This window comes from Oncorhynchus nerka, linkage group LG15, assembly GCF_034236695.1.
Source record: "Oncorhynchus nerka isolate Pitt River linkage group LG15, Oner_Uvic_2.0, whole genome shotgun sequence".
In the NCBI taxonomy this organism is placed as follows: Eukaryota; Metazoa; Chordata; class Actinopteri; order Salmoniformes; family Salmonidae; genus Oncorhynchus; species Oncorhynchus nerka.
The window spans coordinates 35767477-35788574 of record NC_088410.1 but is presented as its reverse complement, the minus strand read 5'-3'; the positions used below and the strand labels follow the sequence as shown (position 1 = coordinate 35788574).

At 45.9% G+C, this 21098-nt stretch overlaps 1 protein-coding gene across 1 annotated transcript in view; it reads left to right on the top strand.

Annotated features, from left to right (window-relative positions):
• Nucleotides 1-21098, top strand: part of LOC115142582 (regulatory-associated protein of mTOR) — a 172780-nt gene that overhangs the window by 121821 nt on the left and 29861 nt on the right. Inside the window, 10 exon segments of the mRNA XM_029682143.2 lie at nt 966-1067; nt 5687-5770; nt 6209-6319; nt 8868-8942; nt 9227-9292; nt 10756-10947; nt 13209-13349; nt 13569-13689; nt 14013-14153; nt 15323-15478. Coding sequence (XP_029538003.2) covers nt 966-1067; nt 5687-5770; nt 6209-6319; nt 8868-8942; nt 9227-9292; nt 10756-10947; nt 13209-13349; nt 13569-13689; nt 14013-14153; nt 15323-15478 — 1189 coding nt within the window.

The window sequence follows — 21098 nt, the reverse complement described above, 5'->3', positions numbered from 1 at the left end:
TCCACACTGATCTCGACAAACCATTTCTGTATGGACCCTGCTTTGTGCACAGGGGCATTGTCATGCTGAAACAGGAAAGGTCCTTCCTTGCCACAAAGTTGGAAGCAGTCGGAAGCACAGAAGCAATTGGAAGCACAGAATCATCTAGAATGTAATTGTGTGCTGTAGCTTTAAGATTTCCTTTTGCTGGAACTAAGGGGCCTAGACCAAACCATGAAAAACAGCCCCAGACAATTATTCCTCCTCCACCAAACTTTAGTTGGCACTATGCATCAGGGGAGGTCAAATTCTCTTGGCATCCGCCAAACCCAGATTTGTCTATTGGCTTGCCAGATGGTGAAGCGTAATTCATCGCTCCAGAGTCCAATGGCGGCGAGCTTTACACCACTCCAGCCGACGCTTGGCATTGCACATTGTGATCTTGTGTGCGGCTGATCGGCAATGGAAACCCATTTCATGAAGCTCCCGACGAACAGTTCTTGTGCTGACGTTGCTTCCAGTGTCCGTTTGGAGCTCGGTAGTGAGTGTTGCAACCAGGGACAGCTTGTGTGGCCTACCACTTTGCGGCTGAGCTGTTGCACCTAGACTTTTCCATTTCACAATAAAAGTACTTGCAGTTGATCTGGCCAGCTCTAGCAGGGCAGAAATTTGACAAACTGACTTGTTGGAAAGGTGGCATCCTATGACGGTGCCACATTGAAAGTCACTGAGCTCTTCAGTAAGTCCATTCTACTGCCACTGTTTGTCTACGGAGATTGCATGGCTGTGTGCTCGATTTTATATCCCTATCAGTAATGGGTGTGGCTGAAATAGCCGAATCCACTCATTTGAAGGGGTGTTCACATACTTTTGTATATATAGTGTATGTACTCTGTGAGTGAGCTCCGTATCAATGTACTGTATGTATTTAGATGTATATTCATCATAGATGTATTAAAACGATTGTATTTGTTTCATCCCAATAGCACAGTCCGTTCTTTGCAGAGCAGCTGACAGCGTTCCAAGTGTGGCTGACCATGGGAGTGGAGAACAGGAACCCCCCCGAACAGCTCCCCATCGTACTGCAGGTACACAAACACACACACACACACGGGCATAAAATATCTACCCTACCCGAAAAATATCTTTCCGTTTTCGGAGTCTTTCCCTTTAAATCGCCATGGCAACATCCCCTTTCAACTTTGATTGACTGGGTTTCGAGGAATAGAAAGTCACAGATCTGGAGATGAAAATAACAAGGGTATCGAGTTGAATCTGATTGGTCCGAAGTGTGGAAACGCCTCCTAATCTTACCACCTCCCAATGCCGAAATATGGGAGATATAAACTAGCAACGGTTCCAACAAACGAATATTCTTATTTAATCAGTAAGCATATTAAGGTGATATCATTGTATGTGATTCGCAATGACATGGACTAAAGAGAACTAAATTTCGACTAGAGCTGTCAAACTATTAAAATAATTAATTGCAATTAATTAATTAATCACATTAAATTCTGTAGTTAATCGCGATTATTCGCAAATGTTGTATTTGCTCAAATTTGGTGCTAAATAAAGATTTTTCCATTTAAAAACAAAAGCTGTGTATTGAGTTGTAGGTGTGTAGGGACTGAAACACAAAAAAAACATCTTAATGGCATATTCAACATAAACAAGTTAAGCAGTACAAAATTCCTGTAACTTACTAATGCCTCCCAGTAGGCACGCGCCCCCAAACACACACACACACAGTTAAAGCTTTAGCCATTCAAAATTATTGTTCTCCCAATTAATGATTGGCTATAAGAAAAAATAACTTGCTCTATGGATACAAAGAACAAACCGCATAAACCTATCCCACAATGCCATAAATTCCACAGAACATAAACCTGTGACCATACACTTCAGTCATCCTCCTATTTCCTTTCACTGAGCCAGTTGCTAAGAGACAAACAAGCCTGTTGACATTTTGAGATGATAAAGCTACTCTCTTCTTCTGTACGATATGCCCAGAGAGTGAAAACAACCTCTCACAAGGGACTGATGTGGCAGGCGTTGCCAGGGACCTTCGCACAGTGCAGGCCAACTGGTGTGCCCCTGCATGCTGTGACCACCACTGTAGTGGACAGTCCTCCATGCTGATGCTGGGCTCTGCTTTGTAACGCTCCACACATTTTTCAATGGACGACTCCTCTTCATCAGACTCAGAAGACCTCAACAAGAGGGCAGCTTTCTTTGGTGGCTCTGACTGTGTTGCTTCATCAGGTTGCTGTGCAGGCCTCACTTTTTTCAGCAAGCTGACCAAAGCCCACACCTCACCCCTCTCAGGTCTGGGAAAGCACTTCAGGTCCTTAGGTTAGTGCTGTGACCATGTGAGGTTGGTGTTTTCCTTGCGTTTCTCCAGGTCTGTTGTGAGCGTCAGCTTGAATCTTACCACGTAGGCAGGGTCGTCATCGGAGCTCTCCATCACCCAGAGGAAGTGGCACAAGACAGGCTACACCACTGAGCAGGAAATGTACTTCTCTCCTACTGAACAGTCAGTCATGTACCTGCAGTGGAAGATGACATAATCACTTCAGTCATTTATGAGAGATTTGTTATACACAGACATATTCCCTCATTCACACAGACACATACTCTCTATCACGCTTTCTCTCGCTCGCTCTCACTCACACACTCACAATTTACACTCTCTCTCTCACACTCACTCACACACACACACACACACACACACACACACACACACACACACACACAGATTACCTGCAGGGCTCCAGTAGTGCCTGCAGATTCGGCAGTTTCTCCAGTTCAGCTGGGCCAGAGAATCTCAGTGGTTGTTGACTTCTGTGGACACGCTTCCCCATTTCCAGAGTGGAATTCCATCTTGTTGTGACATCTTGTGCGAGTGACTCCTTTTGCCCATTTGCCACTTGCGGTTGTCCTAGCTCTGCAGCGTTTGGTGGGCTGTGTTTAATTGGAAACAACGCTTCGGCGCTGCAACTTAATCGGGACGGTGGGAGTTTGAGCTTTTTGACCAAGAGAAAAGTATTGTCATAAGCTGACTAAATGTCATTGTAGATTTTTGAGCGTCCATTTAAAGTATTTCTAGATGTTATAAGACACAGATAACCAGAGCAACATACAGCAGGAAGTTCCAATATGATCAGAAAACTACAGACGGTAGGAAAGCTGAATATGATTTAATGAAATGTATTAGTCATCTCAGGAATCCTACTTGAAAACATCACAGAGGAGTCAATAGACATGAAGTCATAAAATTACACAAACTGTGTACTTCATAATACGGGTGTAGGTTTTCAAACTGTTCGGTAGGGGAACCTTGGTTCTGTCTGCACTGTGAACCTGAGTGGATACATACAAATAAAATCATTGTTTTTAAACTACTCCTTGAGTAAATTTGATCTGACAAAACATTCAGGCTATTCTGTTAAAACTACTAGAGGGTATGCCCACATTGTAATCAACATCCTAATAGGCGCATTTCAACCTGTCCTGTTGTGAGGCGCAGCCAGGACCTAGCTCTGTACGATGGCGAGTGGTGGGGTCGATATTCCAGGAGGATACTGTTTGGGAACATTTAGTTTCCCCCAGTAATTACCCTATATGTATTAAGCCACCGCTGCTAAATCGTGGCCACTACACAAAAAAATACATAATTATAATAACATTTCAAATGTTTAAAGTGGCGTGGCGGAGTTACCCTTTAAATGTCAAGCAGTTGCATGCTGTCTGTAAGCCTGGCTCAGTTAAATCATGGTCTGCTCTCTAACTGCACAAATAATGCATTTATCTGCTTTGCTAGCTCCTCCAGGCACCCCCCCCCCTCTCTCTCTCTCTCTCTCTCGCTCTCTGGTTCTTGCTGCTCTTTCTCACCTTCCCCCACTCTCTCCCTTAAGCCCCTTTACGTCAGGCTATGTTTTCTTGAAAGTGGCACTTCACAGCAGCAGTGGCCCCATGTGTTGTTGTGCTGGCCTAGCCCCTATGCTGTCCGGCTCCATTCTGTACTCGGCGTGATCATTTCCCCTGACTCAGCAGAGCTGAGAGCTGCAGCTTTCCCTCACACGTCCACTGGGGAAAGAAAGGCAAATAAAAACCAGGAGGCTGTCTGGGAGAACCATCGGGGAGGGATAGTGTGGAGCGGTTTTCTTTTGATGGGTGGGGAGCGGAGCGGGTGTGATTTTTGTGTGGGTGTGCGCATGTAGAGCGTTGTACACACCCACGTAAGAACAGACAATCGTATGTTGATCTCTAATATATAAAGCTATGACATTGCGTTCTCCGAGACATAGCGGGTGATTGTGTGTGATCTATTAATGAGGAGCTTTGGGGAAATGGGTAAAAGAGAGGGGTCAGAAAGAGAGAATGCCTTTTGATGTCGTCATAGTAACATACTTCCCATTGAAACAAAAGGATTGGGAAAGATGACTGTCATTAAATTGTGATGTCCTACGACTGCTAGCTCAGAAGGGTTGGAATTCTAGGGGAGACACGTTCTCACAAAGCCCATTCAATCATTACGACAGTCTAGTGAGTCAGTGGGTGGCTGCAGATTGAACATCTGTACTGGTTGACTCACTCCCCGATGACTTGTAACGCGTGTTACTGATGATCACCCACATGCTATGAGAGATTAAAATGCTCTTTCGTTTTCCTGTCATTTGAGCTGGTCTTGGTCTGTTCGCTTTAGTTGTGTGTGTGTGCATGTGCCCACTGATTCTGATTTGTCACTGTCACTTGTCTCAGCAGTTGGGACAAAATTGATGAGCGACTTTGCTATTCTGTGTGTGTCATTAGTGGCTGCTTATATAATCCCATCGTTCAGAAGTATACTTTTTCATCCCTCCGCTTCCAACCGCTCTTCAATCGCTGAATATTCCTCCTCTTGTATAACAGACAGACCACAAATTCCCAGGCTCTCCTTTCTCACGTTCCCCTGAAGGGTTGAGGGGTAGCCCTGGCACGGTCCAACCCCGGTGTCCTCCTGCGTTCGCTCACAGCTGCTGGGTTGAGGTCACACTGCTCTAATAATACACAAAACTATGCTAGAAATAGCAGTGTGTATAGGTTGATCGGGGGGTGGAATCCGCTCCCCCCCCACGTGCGCGCATGTCCTCGCGCCCACGGCACACGGTCGCTTGGGACACGCCAACGTCCGGACCTGGTGGTGCCAAAAACACGCACAATCTGTTAACATTACACCCCACCCACATGCACACAAATGCAATGTCATATACCGCAGGGAACCAGTGGAGGCTGGTGGGAGGAGCTATAGGAGGACGGGCTCATTGTAATGGCTGGAATGGAATGGAGTCAAGCGGTTTCTAGATGTTTGATCTGTTTGATACCGTTCCATTGATTCCATTCCAGACATTACAATGCGCCCGTCCTCCTATAGCTCCTCCCACCAGCCTCCACTGATGGGAACACACCCATGCACATGTATTCATATTCACCTCATTACTCTTATGCTAATATGGTATGTACACCTGAAGCAGCCAAAACACACACACACACACACACACACACACACACACACAGAGAGACAAACAACTGCCAGTGCCAGCATATTGGTTAGTGGTGTGAGCCACCTGTTCCACCTCTCCCGCTCTCCTTTTGCTCACGATGCAACTAAACACGTTGAACACACCACGGTATTGACCTCGGCCCCCTCCCTGGTCTCCTTCAGGTCCTCTTGAGTCAGGTTCACAGGCTGAGAGCGCTGGACCTGCTCGGCCGCTTCCTGGACCTGGGTCCCTGGGCCGTCAGTCTGGTGAGAAACTATGCAGCATTCTGGTCTACCAATACACGAACACATGGCCAAAATACAAGTTTAGCTAGCACAGATAGATGATTATTGTAGATATACAAGCTCTCATCTACTGTCAGGTCTGAAACAATCTATATCAACTGGTAGACACTACAAATAAGAACTCATGGAAAATATAATGTCTGTAAAATGTATATAGTACTGTATGTATGAGCTGGAAGTAGAAGCTAAAGTGTTGTCATCCATTAGTTTACTCCATTTAGGGAAGGTGTATTTGGTATATTTATTTTAAAATAAATAGACACAGATTTAGGGCCTTAGGGGCCTCTTATTCTTCTCATTATTATAGAGGTGTTGCTAGAAAGACACAATAGTTAAAGCCAGTTCTGATTTCTTTAGGTTGGAACTTTAAAGTGAATAATATCTCATGTGTGTTTTCAGGCCCTCTCCGTAGGGATCTTCCCCTACGTGTTGAAGCTGCTACAGAGCTCTGCGCGGGAGCTCCGACCCCTGCTAGTCTTCATCTGGGCTAAGATCCTGGCTGTGGACAGCGTGAGTACTAAGGCACACACATACACACTAGCACATACAGTTGATGTCGGAGGTTTACACACACTTAGGTTGGAGTCATTAAACTCGTTTTTCAACCACTCCACAAATTTCTTGTTAACAAACTATAGTTTTGGCAAGTCGGTTAGGACATCTACTTTGTGCATGACACAAGTAATTTTTCCAACAATTGTTTACAGACAGTGAATTATTAGTGAAATAATCTATCACAATTTGTGGGTCAGAAGTTAACTTAGTGTATGTAGACTGTGCTTGGAAAATTCCAGAAAATGATGGCTTTAGAAGCTTCTGATAGGCTAATTGACATAGTTTGAGTCCATTGGTTTACTAGTGGATGTATTTCAAGACCTACCTTCAAACTCAGTACCTCTTTGCTTGACATCATGGGAAAATTTAAAGAAATCAGCCAAGACCCCAGCAAAAGAATTGTAGGCTTCCACAAGTCTGGTTCATCTTTGGGATCAATTTCCAAACGCCTGAGGTACCACGTTCATCTGTACAAACAAATAGTACGCAAGTATAAACACCATGGGACCACGCAGCCGTCATACCGCTCGGGAAGGAGACGCGTTCTGTCTCCTAGAGAAGAACGTACTTTGGTGCGAAAAGTGCAAATCAATCCCAGAACAACAGCAAAGGACTTTGTGAAGAAGCTGGAGGAAACGGGTACAAAAGTATCCTATATATCGATACAGCCTGAAAGGCCGCTCAGCAAGGAAGAAGCCACTGCTCCAAACCGCCATAAAAAAAAGCAGACTACGGTTTGCAACTGCACATGGGGACAAAGATCGTACTTTTTGGAGAAATGTCCCCTGCTCTGATTAAACAAAATAGAACTGTTTGGCCATAATGACCATCGTTATGCTTGGAGGAAAAAGGGGAGGCTTGCAAGCCAAAGAACACCATCCCAACTGTGAAGCACAGGCGTGGCAGCATTGTGTTGTGGGGGTGCTTTGCTGCAAGAGGGACGGACTGGTGCACTTCACAAAATAGATGGCATTATGAGGACAATGACCCCAAGCATACTTCCAAAGTTGTGTCAAAATGGCTTAAGGACAACAAATTCAAGGTATTGGAGTGGCCATCACAAAGCCCTGATCTTAGTCAGTGTACACATTCAGTGTACCCATTACAATAACCAAACCATACCAGACTTCTACCGTCATAGCAAGCTACATTTTAATTGTTGCACTTTATTTTAAACCAATTTCACTCTCCCTACAGAATAGTTGATATGTGTCTATATAGGGACAGTCAAGTCGTATCTGTCACATGGAGCAGCTCTGTGTAGCTGTACAGAGAAATTATTGCCATGAAGTCAATAACAGTCCCAGATAAAAGCAGAAAATGAACCCATTCAGTCAGTTAATGTCAGTCGATCAGTTTAACGTCAGTTGACATTAATGTAGAGTAATCATCATCAGGAGATTGAGTTGTGAGAGGCGGCTGCCTACATACAGGCTTGAAATCATTGGCCACTTTAATAAATGGATCACTAGTCACTTTAATAATGCCACTTTAATAATGTTTACATATCTTGCATTACTCATCTATGTATATACTGTATTCTATTCTACTGTGTCTTGGTCTATGCCGCTCTATTGCTTGTCCAAATATTTATATATTCTTAATTCCATTCTTTTACTTAGATGTGTGTGTATTAGGTAGTCGTTGTGAAAATGTTAGATATTGCTGCACTGTCGGAACTAGAAGCACAAGCATTTCTCTACATTTGCATTAACATATGCTGACCATGTGTGTGTAACCAATAAGATTTGATTTGTGCTACTTATTTTACTGATTCCTCACCCAATTTAAGCATTTAGCTAGATATTGGATATCAATAATGGGTAATGTTCGTCGAGGCCATAAGTACGTGATAACCTACGAAGCGAGTGTGCACTATAAACATGGCTATCTGTAACACAAAGAACATTGTTCTTTTGGCACGTTTTAGCTGTTGAATAAAATGGTGGCCCTAAAACTCACTTACACAAAGCATATTGCCTTTTTTTACATACATGGTAGAACTTACCGTATAACCCTAAGGTAGTAGGACAGTCTGTATTATTCTAGTGATCCTTTAGCATCCAGACACCCGAGAGTAGTCATCACAGTGTTTGTCAATGCTGAAGAATAATCAAAGGACTTTGAGATGAAAGGACAGGAAGAGAAGTCATTTCCCCCCCCCTCTGTCAAATTAGTAGTGTGACTCAGGTATTGAGTTGCGTTATTCAATAATGTCTAGGCTATGTCTTTAACCTTGGTTATAAATAATATGTTGAGTAGTTGCATATTTGTCGCTCTGCAACATATGACACTTTTCCTCAAGGAGCACAATAAAGTCATCTACTTAAATAGAAGAAATATATTATTTAGGCTGAGTTGATTCTACTGTAAGGATGGCAGGAGACTGTCAGTGAAGTGTCTGAGTCGTGTTTTGTTCATTACTCGTGTAATAACAGCAGATTAATGACAAGGTGACTAGACTGACGTACTGGATTGTTTTTCTCTCTCGCTCTCTCTCTAGTCATGTCAGGCAGACCTGGTAAAGGACAACGGACACAAGTACTTCCTGTCTGTCCTGGCCGACCCCTACATGCCTGTGAGTATCACCCAATCAGAGCATGAGAAAACCGAAAGCGACACAAGGCGCCCGTGGGTTACCCTTAACCATAGATCTAGAATCAGAATCATTGCCCTTCCCTCCGATCATAACCTTTTCCATTCTAGCTGAGAATATATCTGACCCTGTATCAGTGGTTAGTGTTGACTTCTACCTACTCAAACATGTGTGCTATGATCCATAGCTCCCAGTAATGAATGAGGTGTTGGTGAACGGAGTTGATACATGGCAGTTGACTGTGTTTCTTGTGTTTCCTGTTTCAGGCTGAGCACCGCACCATGGCTGTCTTTATCCTGGCTGTGATTGTCAACAGCTACACCACAGGCCAGGTGTGTGTGTGTGTGTGTGTGTGTGTGTGTGTGTGTGTGTGTGTGTGTGTGTGTGTGTGTCGCTCTCGCCTGCGCGCTCTCGCCTGCGCGCTCTGCCGGGTCGCTCTCGCCTGCGCGCTCTGCCGGGTCGCTCTCGCCTGCGCGCTCTGCCGGGTCGCTCTCGCCTGCGCGCTCTGCCGGGTCGCTCTCGCCTGCGCGCTCTGCCGGGTCGCTCTCGCCTGCGCGCTCTGCCGGGTCGCTCTCGCCTGCGCGCTCTGCCGGGTCGCTCTCGCCTGCTCGCTCTGCCGGGTCGCTCTCGCCTGCTCGCTCTGCCGGGTCGCTCTCGCCTGCTCGCTCTGCCGGGTCGCTCTCGCCTGCTCGCTCTGCCGGGTCGCTCTCGCCTGCTCGCTCTGCCGGGTCGCTCTCGCCTGCTCGCTCTGCCGGGTCGCTCTCGCCTGCTCGCTCTGCCGGGTCGCTCTCGCCTGCTCGCTCTGCCGGGTCGCTCTCGCCTGCGCGCTCTGCCGGGTCGCTCTCGCCTGCTCGCTCTCTCTCGGGCTCTGTCTCTCGGGCTCTGTCTCTCGGGCTCTGTCTCTCGGGCTCTGTCTCTCGGGCTCTGTCTCTCGGGCTCTGTCTCTCGGGCTCTGTCTCTCGGGCTCTGTCTCTCGGGCTCTGCCGCTCGGGCTCTCTTGCTCTGTCGCTCGGGCTCTCTTGCTCTCTTGCTCTGTCGCTCGGGCTCTCTTGCTCTCTTGCTCTGTCGCTCGGGCTCTCTGTCTTTCTATCTATCTATTAATCTTGCTCTTCATATTTTTTTGCACACTCCTCTCTCTCTCCCCCTCCCTCCTCTCTCTGTTTACTTAATGTTCTCCGTCTCCCATTGGCTCTGTGTTAATAATAGATGAGCTCCAACATTACAGAGACGTGCCGCTCATTCAAAGTTCTCGCCGCCTTGTATTTATACCTCTCTGCCTTCCTTTTAACCAGCACTTCATCATTCCTTCCGTTTGTTGGATTGGTTGGAACACGTGGCCTAAACTTCAGGGGTTAGGAGTGATAGTACTCCTACTGGTAGGGTTCAGCTCCGGTGTGATCAAGTTAAAACATGTACACTGAATCCCTGTACTGCTCTAGTTGTCTGATGGAGGGGGGTTTAATACTGCCACAAGGCAGAGAGTCTGCCAAAATAGGTATAGGCTTTCAAATGGTGGCTTTTCATAGCCACAGGAACCAATACAACCCCACATTAAAGGTGACGAACTCTTAACAGTCAAGTATTGGACGTCGACCCTTCAGGTTCACAGTGAGAGGCAGAGGTTAGATCCCTGTTGGGTTTGCCCATAGACTTCCAGACGGGAAGCTCAGCCTAAAGCCAAGTCATAAAGGCCTTGGACGTGCGTGTGTGAATTACTGACATGGCCCCTCTAACACACTCTCTCCTCCCTGCCTGCCTTCCAACTCCTTTCTCATCCTCCTCAACCCCCCCCCAGGAGGCCTGTCTGCAGGGGAACCTGATAGCCATCTGCCTGGAGCAGCTCTCTGACCCTCATCCCCTGCTCCGTCAGTGGGTGGCCATCTGCCTGGGACGCATCTGGCAGAACTTTGACTCGGCCCGCTGGTGTGGTGTCAGGGACAGTGCCCACGAGAAGCTCTACAGCCTGCTGTCCGACCCCATACCTGAGGTGAGAGGGAAGGAATACACACCTTTGGGACGTACAGACACACACCTTTGGGACGTACACACACACCTTTGGGACGTACACACACACACACACACACACACCTTTGGGACGTACACACACACACACACACACCTTTGGGACGTACACACACACACCTTTGGGACGTACACACACACACACACACACCTTTGGGACGTACACACACACACACCTTTGGGACGTACACACACACACACCTTTGGGACGTACACACACACACACACACCTTTGGGACGTACACACACACACACACACCTTTGGGACGTACACACACACACACACACCTTTGGGACGTACACACACACACACACACCTTTGGGACGTACACACACACACACCTTTCGGACGTACACACACACACACCTTTCGGACGTACACACACACCTTTCGGACGTACACACACACCTTTCGGACGTACACACACCTTTCAGACGTACACACACGCAGGCCTTTGGGACATACACTCGGTGGCTGTGTGTGTGTCACACCTAGCAGATTGAGGGTTCAGCGGCTCCTTTAGGATTTTGAGGACCTGAGGGACAGTGAAGTCAGTTTGCGCTGTATTTCACCCACCTCACATGGGTGACATGCAAGGCACACACACACGGGGTCAGAACATCTGTTGCCAGCAGCCTAGCTTGGCATCCTCTCTCTCTAGGGGCCAGGCAGCTGCTGTGACTGAGTGGTGAGACCAGGGTCCGCATCCACTCTGGTGTAAACACACACACACATTGATCTCACACAACCTTATGTACACACTCACAATGCCCGAAGAGAATTGGGTATTTGAGCGCTTCACCAGGAACTTTGGAGAACCCAGACACACACAAACCACAATTTAAAAATGTATATTTATTACTCGGCTAGTTTGATCAGCTCCCTCCTCTTCAGGGCCCAGATTCACAAAACCTTAAGACATTTCTTCTTAACTTCCATTTTGTCCTTAACTAGACTTAAGGAGAAAGTTAAGCGAAGTTGCTATTCCTCAAGGGTTCTTGGAAATGTTCTTCTGCTTTTTCTTATGTTTCTCCTGAAGCAAGAAGTTAAGAAGAAATTAGATTCTTGAACATAATGTTATTGGAAATGTTGTTAATTCCAAGAAAGCCAAACCCTTGTCTTAAACTCAGGGCAGTGAGAGAAGAAACTCATGAACGCAATTGAACTTGTTTTATTCACTCACACACTTCATCTGAAAGTTTCTGTATTGATTATTTAAACCCAAGGACATGTTTTAGAACAGTAATCTCAGTAGGAAATATGCTAACACCATTGCCGTTGCTAGCTAGATAGCTTGTGGAATCGGTTGCCTAGCAACATCTTAAGAAGATTTGTTAGAAGATATTTGAGAAGCTGGTAAAAATCGTAAAATCCTAAGACATTGTGGCGGAATAGCACTTACGAACTGTCTTATGAACTTTTTTTTTTGCGTAAGAAGTGTTTGGTGAATCTGGGCCCAGTTCCCCTCTTTAAAATGGTGTGTGTGTGTCAAGTACCTCATATAATGCAGGCAGAGAGTGAGAGAGATGGATAGTGCGAGAGATGGATGGAGTGCGAGAGATGGATGGAGTGCGAGAGATGGATGGAGTGCGAGAGATGGATGGAGTGCGAGAGATGGATGGAGTGCGAGAGATGGATGGAGAGAACAGAGAGAGGCAGACTGAGGAATGTAGATCAGTGACTACGGTGAGTTTTTAATGAATTTTCAGCTGAGGCCTGTTGGGGGGATTTCTCAAGAGGAGATGCATATTTACTCTCTGCAATATACACACACACACACACACACACACACACACACACACACACTGGGCCAGGTTTGAGTTAGTTTTGCGTATGACAGGCAGTGCATGGAGAGATACTTAAGGAATAAACAATATATTATGTGGACCTGCACTTCCTTTGTGGCTTCTTGGGGCGATTATTGATAACAATTTAGAAGTAGGAGTTATTGTTATTTAGCGTACACAGTCAATTAGTGTGATGGGCGGTATTGCGTGACCAATGGTAAATTATTATTTTCAGATACCATTGATCTTCTCAGTAAATATGGCTGCATTAGAAATGAGAGGATTAAGGAGGGAGTATTAGTATTGATTCCCCCCTTTTTTTTTAAGCAGCACCAAAGCATTCTAACCAATGACGGACCAATGACTTGGTCTGGATCCAACCAGGAAGGGACTAGGGAGTGAGTTCTCTTGGTACCAAACTATCCCTGGTCTCCTCAGGTGCGCTGTGCGGCGGTGTTTGCCCTGGGGACGTTTGTGGGGAACTCGGCCGAGCGGACGGACCATTCTACGACCATCGACCACAACGTGGCCATGATGCTGGCACAGCTCATCAACGACGGCAGCCCTGTGGTCCGCAAGGTGGGCCCGTACACACACACACACACACACACACACACACACACACACACACACACAAGTTTTTCTCACCTCACTATTTCACTACGTCTTGCTGACGTCGTTGACTGATTTGTACTGTGGGGCGATGGACTGTGTTAGGTCTTTTGCTGTGGTTGACTAGGTTTTGACCGTGTGTGTGTTGGGTTCTGGTTGACTGTGTGGTGGCGGTGTGTTCTTCAGGAGCTGGTGGTGGCTCTGAGTCACCTGGTGGTTCAGTACGAGAGTAACTTCTGCACCGTGGCCCTGCAGTTCATGGAGGAGGAGAAGAACTACCCTGTACCCTCACCTGCCAACACCTTAGGTACACACACACACACACATCACATACACTCACTTCTAACCTCTGTCATAATCATTACAATAGGAAGTCATTGATGTGTATTGTTTTAAAGCACACTGGTCCACTTAGACTTGTCCCAGACACTAACTACTGTACATGTGAAATGGGGTTTAGGGTTCTGGGGGAGTTTGAATGGAATATGCAGCATGTTTTGATAGAGCACATCAATATTTAAAATGGCCTTTATTACCGATTCTCATATTGACTGTCATGTCGCTACTGTATTCCATGTAGTGCCAAATGAATGGGTTAATTGACCTTCCCCTGTATGTGCCTGTGTACAGAGCCCTGTAACCTGACTCCAGTGCGCGACAGCCCGGCCATCCCGCGGCTGCGTTCAGTCAACTCCTACACCAACATCAGAGCTGCCACCACCGCACGCAACCTCAACAAGAGCCTGCAGAACCTCAACCTCAACGAAGAGGGTAGGAGAGCGATGGGGAGGATGACATTGAGGCAGGCGAGAGAGAGAACTGAAAAAAAGAGACATGGAGAGATTGTGGTTATATACTGTGAAGGGGGAGATGGAGAGAATGAAAGCGACTTAAGGGTAGACTTTTCTCTTCCCTCTGACTGCCTCTCCCAAAGAATTACTTGAGGGGATTTGAAGAATCGTCATCATAGTCATGATGGCAAAGTCACAACAGAGAAGATAATTCTCCTCGGGCTTACCACACTGACGCTAGGGTTTAGCGTGGGTGGGGTGGGGGGGGGCTGTCTTGCTCTGCTTGCACACACGAAACACACTCACAGTTTGAGAGCCTATGTCCATCATACACCCACAGCATTAATGGAGGATTACACTCTTGACCCCCTCTCAGCCCCCGCAGTACTGACTGACTCAGGTGTCAGCTCATTCTTGCTGAAGCCGAAAGGCAATATAGCCACGCTGAGTAATACTAGCCTCTAGCACGTTAGCTTACCGCTTACAGCCTCTCTGAATCCACATCGTCCACTCATTCTAACTGGCAGCGATGCTTGTCACCAACAGCCATGACAAACCTTTTAGCCTGCCTTGCCTACTCCCAATCCCCATCTCAATATGCACTCTGTTACAGGGATATATGGCGGCCATTTTGTGTGAGTCAGCCGATGATAATGGGAAGTTGTGTAGAGTTATAGAGTGTGATGACTCGGGCGGACAGTTAGAATAGGCTGGGGAGATTGAATGGAAGGTCCAGTCAATAGCTTGTAGTTTCTAGTTTTCTAGCTAGAGGGAGATGGGAGAGGGGGGCTAGTAATACGTTGACACTTCACTTTACCTTCAGACACACAAAATCAAACAATCAGAGCAGAACAAGTACTTTATTTTCACGCTCCATTTGATACGGTTACTTCAAGGTATAGTTATTCTGGTATAATGTGGTATATTTCATGGTATAGTTATTCAGGTATAATATGGTATATTTCATGGTATTGTTATTCTGGTATAATGTGGTATAGTTATTCTGGTATAATGTGGGATATTTCGGGGTATTGTTATTCTGGTATAATATGGTATATTTTGGGGTATTGTTATTCTGGTATAATATGGGTAATTTCAGGGTATAGTGATCTTGTTGTGTAACTACTATTCTGTCATTTGTATGTCTAGGTGGTCCGGTGACGTTCTCACCAGGTAACCTGAGCACCAGCAGCAGTGCCAGCAGCACCCTTGGTAGCCCTGACAACGACGAGTACATCCTCTCCTTTGAGACCATCGACAAGATGAGACGAGTCTCCTCCTACTCTTCCCTCAACTCCCTCATAGGTAGGAAAACTACTGACCTACACTACCCTTACTACTGAGCTTACACTATCCTTACTACTGAGCTTACACTATCCTTACTACTGAGCTTACACTATCCTTACTACTGAGCTTACACTATCCTTACTACTGAGCTTACACTACCCTTACTACTGAGCTTACACTACCCTTACCACTGAGCTTACACTACCCTTACCACTGAGCTTACACTACCCTTACCACTAACCTACACTAACTACCCTTACCACCCTAGTCTTACAGTTCTACTCCTCTCCTTTATTCCAAATCACCTCTTGTTCCTCTCAGTAGTAAGGGGTTGTAGTAACTACCACTTAAGTCAAATGTTCACTTAGTCATGTATTTATGTCAATGGGAGACTAAACATTTTACTTAAGTGGACGTTACAATTGGCCTCTTTCAGGGCTAACATTTTAGTCTGGTGATAATCTCTTTTTCTGTTGGTGGAACAAGCCCATGATTTGGTCGCACCATTCCTTTCCAAGGCTTCAAGCAATATAACAGAAATAGTAATCACCTTATCTGTTACTGTTAAAATAGGGCTCCAGAATGTTCTGACTTCTTTTGTTCAATAGAGATTCATTTGCCGGAATCCTTTTTTTGCATTAATATCAAAGGCAAATTTATTTGGGGCTAAAACTCAAAAAACATTAGCTAGATTGGTAACACTATATATAATACTCACTGCTCGTAGTCATGCATTAATCTGAATGTAATATCCTAAAGAAACGTTGCAGTTTGTAGCCTACTACCCTATGCACGAGCAATGGCTGATGCATATTTCAAGCACTCTGTATATCTCAAAGCCATATACTGAACAATAATATAAACGCAACATGCAACAATTTCAACTATTTTACTGAGTTAGTTCATATAAGGAAATCAGTCAATTAAAATAAATGTATTAGGCCCAAATCTATGGATTTCACACGACAGGGCAGGGACACAGCCATGGGTGTCCCTGCATAGGCCCACCCACTTGGGATCCAGGCCCAGCCAATCAGAATGATTTTTTCCACACGAAAGTGCTTTATTGCAGACAGAAATGATCCTCGGTGTCATCAGCTGTCCCGGTGGCTAGTCTCAGATAATCCCCCAGGTGAAGAAGCCGGATGTGGAGGTCCTGGGCTGGAGTGGTTACACGTAGTCTGCAGTTGTGAGGCCTATTGGACGTACTGCCAAATTCTCTAAAACAAAGTTGGAGACTGCTTATGGTAGAGAAACAAACATTCAATTATCTGGGAACAGCTATGGTGGACATTCCTGCAGTCAGCATGACAATTGCACGCTCCCTCAACTTGAGACGTCTATGTGTAATGTGGAATGATCATGCTGTTTAATCATCTTCTTGATATGCCACACCTGTCAGGTGGATGGATGATCTTGGCAAAGGAGAAATACTCACTGACAGGGATGTAAACAAATGTGTGCACAACATTTGAGAGATACGCGCTTCTTGTGTGTATGGAACATTTCTGGGATCTTTTATTTCAGCTCATGAAACATGAGATCAACGCTTTACATGTTGAGATTATATTTTTGTTTAGTATAAAATATCTTGGTTGTGAAGTATTTGCTATTGACCTCAATATAAAGAGTATACCCCAGAAAGCTGAGAACGTCCTCTCTTCAACAGTTGTTGTATTTTTTAAATGTTATACAATCAGAGGGGGGAGAGCGTGTGGCTCGCGTGTCACAGGAGGCACCAGCGAAGCAGTTACAGGGGCTGGGCAAGACACTTTCATTACACGAATCTTGAGGATAATGCACTCTACTGTTTGACCAAATCATGGCTTTAGCCGCCAGAAAAATAGGACATTTTGAACCTTGAGTGAGTTGACCTTGTAATGAATGTTCAGCTTGTGCCGATGCAAATAATACATTTTTTAAACTTGCACAGCCAAGTCAAAATGTGACTAAGCGGTCACAGTCTGGAGCCCTGCCTTCCTATACTTTTCCCTTTCTCCTGCTTCAATGCCCTCTTACCTGTAGGTAGGACTTGTTCTCAACCTACCATCCTCTACTGTTCAACTCACGAGGGTGCCCCTGGCTCCAAAAGACTGAGTGCTTTTCCTGGTCTCACTGAGGGCTGGCCCCGCTCTGTTTCCCCTATGCTGTGGTGATTGGCAGAAGCCTTGATGCGTCCTGACACTCAGTTTGCGTGTGTGGAGAAAAAGCATTAACTTACCAGCAACACGAAGGAGAGAGATGGGGATTCCCTACCTTCTGTTGCCAGTTTGAGAAATGCCCACTTCACACACCAACTGCCATTGTGTTTGACCAAGTACTCCAAAACAGTGGTTCCCAACTCCAGCCCCCCCCAAAAGTACATATTTTTGTTGTAGCCCCGGTCAAACTCGCCTGATTCAACTCATTAAGGGCCTGATGATTAGTCGACAAGTTGAGTCAGGTGTGTTGTCTGGGCTACAATGAAAATGTGTACTGTTGGGGGTACAGGAGGACCAGAGTTGGGAAACACTGCTCCAAAATATGAGGACACAGCTACAACGCACACACACACACACACACACAGAGGGGTGGCGTGAGACGAGCACTAAGTACACTACACACGCTTCCCCACTTCCATAAATCCCTCCAGTGCACCACTTACCCATGGGAACACACTGCTACGTTAACTCAGATTCATCAAATAATCCCGTATTAATCAACTCCCACAGGAAGCCCTGATTGGCCAAGTCCAACACAGCCACATCTATGGGTCTTTTCAGGACACAGTGGCATGCACTTTACCAAGTCTGACGAATAAACTACCAGGAAATGGATATCAAATATATTTTTGTATATAATATAAAAAATTCACATTCTGGTAGATGTTTCTGTCGCTACCCTTTTAACCGGTACGTTTTGCGTTCATTCAGCCTCTATCTAAACCCTTCCCAAGCTGCACTGGGGTCTCGAACACCGCCAAGGGGTCTGATTCATTCTAAACAGGTTGAGTATGAAATTGGCCCCTCGCCCACTATGCTGTGTCCAGTTTAGCTTCTTGCCATAGAATAGTATTAGTCATTCTATTTCCATTGTCCTTACCTCCCTATGTGCTTGATTCTGACCCAGCTAGCAGCTCATGACATGGCATACATAAACAAACACCATGGGGCTGTACCATAGAGGGTTTAGCAATAGTGCTGACTCGATGCCTAAACATTTACATATGTTACTTGTTTGGGAGCCTAGCCATGTTGCAGGAGCACAATTGGGTTGCGTTAGCTAACACTGGTCAGTCACACACAATATAGAATTGATTGGGCATTACCTGGTTGTTGATAGAAGTGCTCTTCGTAAAGGGACAGTTCACTCCCAAATCAACACAACAGATGACACAGAATATGGACTTTGAATTTTGGGTGATCTACCTCCTTAAGGCCCTGAGAGAGACTAGCTTCCTGTCCAAGGAGTGTACTTGTACAGCAAGCTGCCTCACGCTACAGAAACAGGAGATTCTATTCCCTCCAGAAAATAAGTTTGAAACGCTTAGTGAATCTGGCCTTAAAAATGATAATGTCTTACACAGCAAAATACCACCCAGAGCACACCTACCTACTCTAAGGCGTTCTGATATCCTCCCTGACATTTCTGTTTGGCCACAGCAAGGACTTGGCTCAGTTTCTCCCTGTGGCAGTGCATTTAAGATGCTCGTGTTTGAATGAAGGAAATGTAGCTTACAGAGGCTGACCAAGACTTATATTGGATTGGGTGTTAAATATGCATTGAGACATTTTTCTGTCTTGTCAGGATACTGCAGGGGAAGCTCCAAATGTAGCTGTTGTCGTGAGAAATATCGTTTAGGATTTAACATGGTTGTAAAATTGTGCAGATGTTGCAAAGGTCCTCATACCAGGCCTAGCTGAAGACAATTCAGCCTGGGAATGATCTGTAGTCACACTCTCTCATGTTGAACTGTGTAGGGTGCTGTGGTGATAATGTGTCTATGCCAGTGAAAACTGAAGTATTTCCCTGTTTAAATGGAGGGGAAACGGTATTTCACATTCATCACCAGGGCTGTTTACCGCAGCACCTAATCACATTCATGCCCCCGGGCTAGAACCTAATCACCTCTTTACCTCGCTTACCCGCTCTCGCTTACACACACTCGCTTTTTCCCTTGCTCTCTCTCTCTTGCCTGATTGCTGGCTTGCTTTCTCGCTCCCTCTTTCCCCGTGCTCTTTCTCTCTCTCTCTCATGCTTCCGCTCTTGCTTACCCCCCTTTGCTATCTCTCTCGCATGTACTCTTTCCTGTCTCTCCCCGCTCTCCCGCTCCAGCTCTCACCCCCCTCTCGGCCTACACTACAATCTGCTGCAGTACTATTAACCAGAGCTCCCGATTTTTGCTGCGACATGTGCCTCCACGCATTTTCACACAGTGTGTCTATGAAATGCACTGGCTAGCCGCAACAGTTTGTGATAGCCTGCCACGCCTCCCCTCACATGTCCCTCATCCTACAGCCTCTGGATGAGTGTGTCCTGTCTAGGGGTTAAGACAGTGTCCTCTCTTACCCTCAGTATGAAGTGGCAACTCCCTAAGGACACTTTTCATTCTGTTCTCTGTCTACAAGTGTGAAGTGCTGGGGAGAGGGAGAAGGGCATTAACAGCTGGATACCTTCACTGCCAGCCGTCGAGGCGAAACAGAAGATTGCATCAGACAGAGGGAGAAAGCATGGAAACTAGATAGAGGGAGTGCTGTGTTCCTTGCAAAGTGAGAGTCAATGTGCCAAAATAATGAACTACAAGATGATGGGGGCACTCCTAATACAAAGAGAAAGGTGACAGGCAGGTTTAGGCCCGGAGCAAAACAAACTGATGTTGACAGCGCCTCCGTGGCCAAACCCGGTGAGTGACCGTCTCTCTCGAACTCAGCTCAGCGGCACTGCAGTGTTCTGTCAGGTTGAGTGACAGCTTGGAATGAGGGATGACACCGCAGAGAGGACGACAGGAGAGAAAGAAAATGGATAAATAAAAGTTGGAGATGGGAGATGGTCCTGGGTGGGAAGGGAGGGAATAATCACCAAAGTGAACACACACACTTTCTCTGATACACAAACACACAGACCTGTCGCCCTCGGTAGGTAAAAAAGACAATAGCAGAGCACTTGCTCATTCATATTCCGCATGATGATGACAATTGGCAGTCATGTTCCTCTCACAATCAGCAATGTTGCAGAAGCCAGCTGCCTTCATTGTGTGTGTTGATTAATGAGTTGCATTACCTGACACGGCGGCCATGTTGGCTCCAGCACCTCAGCAGATGACTGAGTGAAGGGGAAGTGAGACAACGGCCAGTCAGTGTGGATGTTTTTGGATGTTAGATGACAGGTGATTAGCATCAATTGGATGTTAGTGTTTGTATGCGATGATGATGATGATGATGATGGAGAATTCAGTGGTTGAGTGTGATCGCTAAGCATGTTGTGTTTGTGCGAGAGAGAGAGAGATTGAGTGTTTATGGAAATCATGCTGTGTACGTGAGAAAATTAGATGGTGAGAAGGTTGGCTCTCTTATTGATGGTTGCTAATCAAATATTGATACTAATCATGCTGTGTTTACGTGCTTGTTGAGAATGGGAGACAGAATGTAGATGTTCGCTA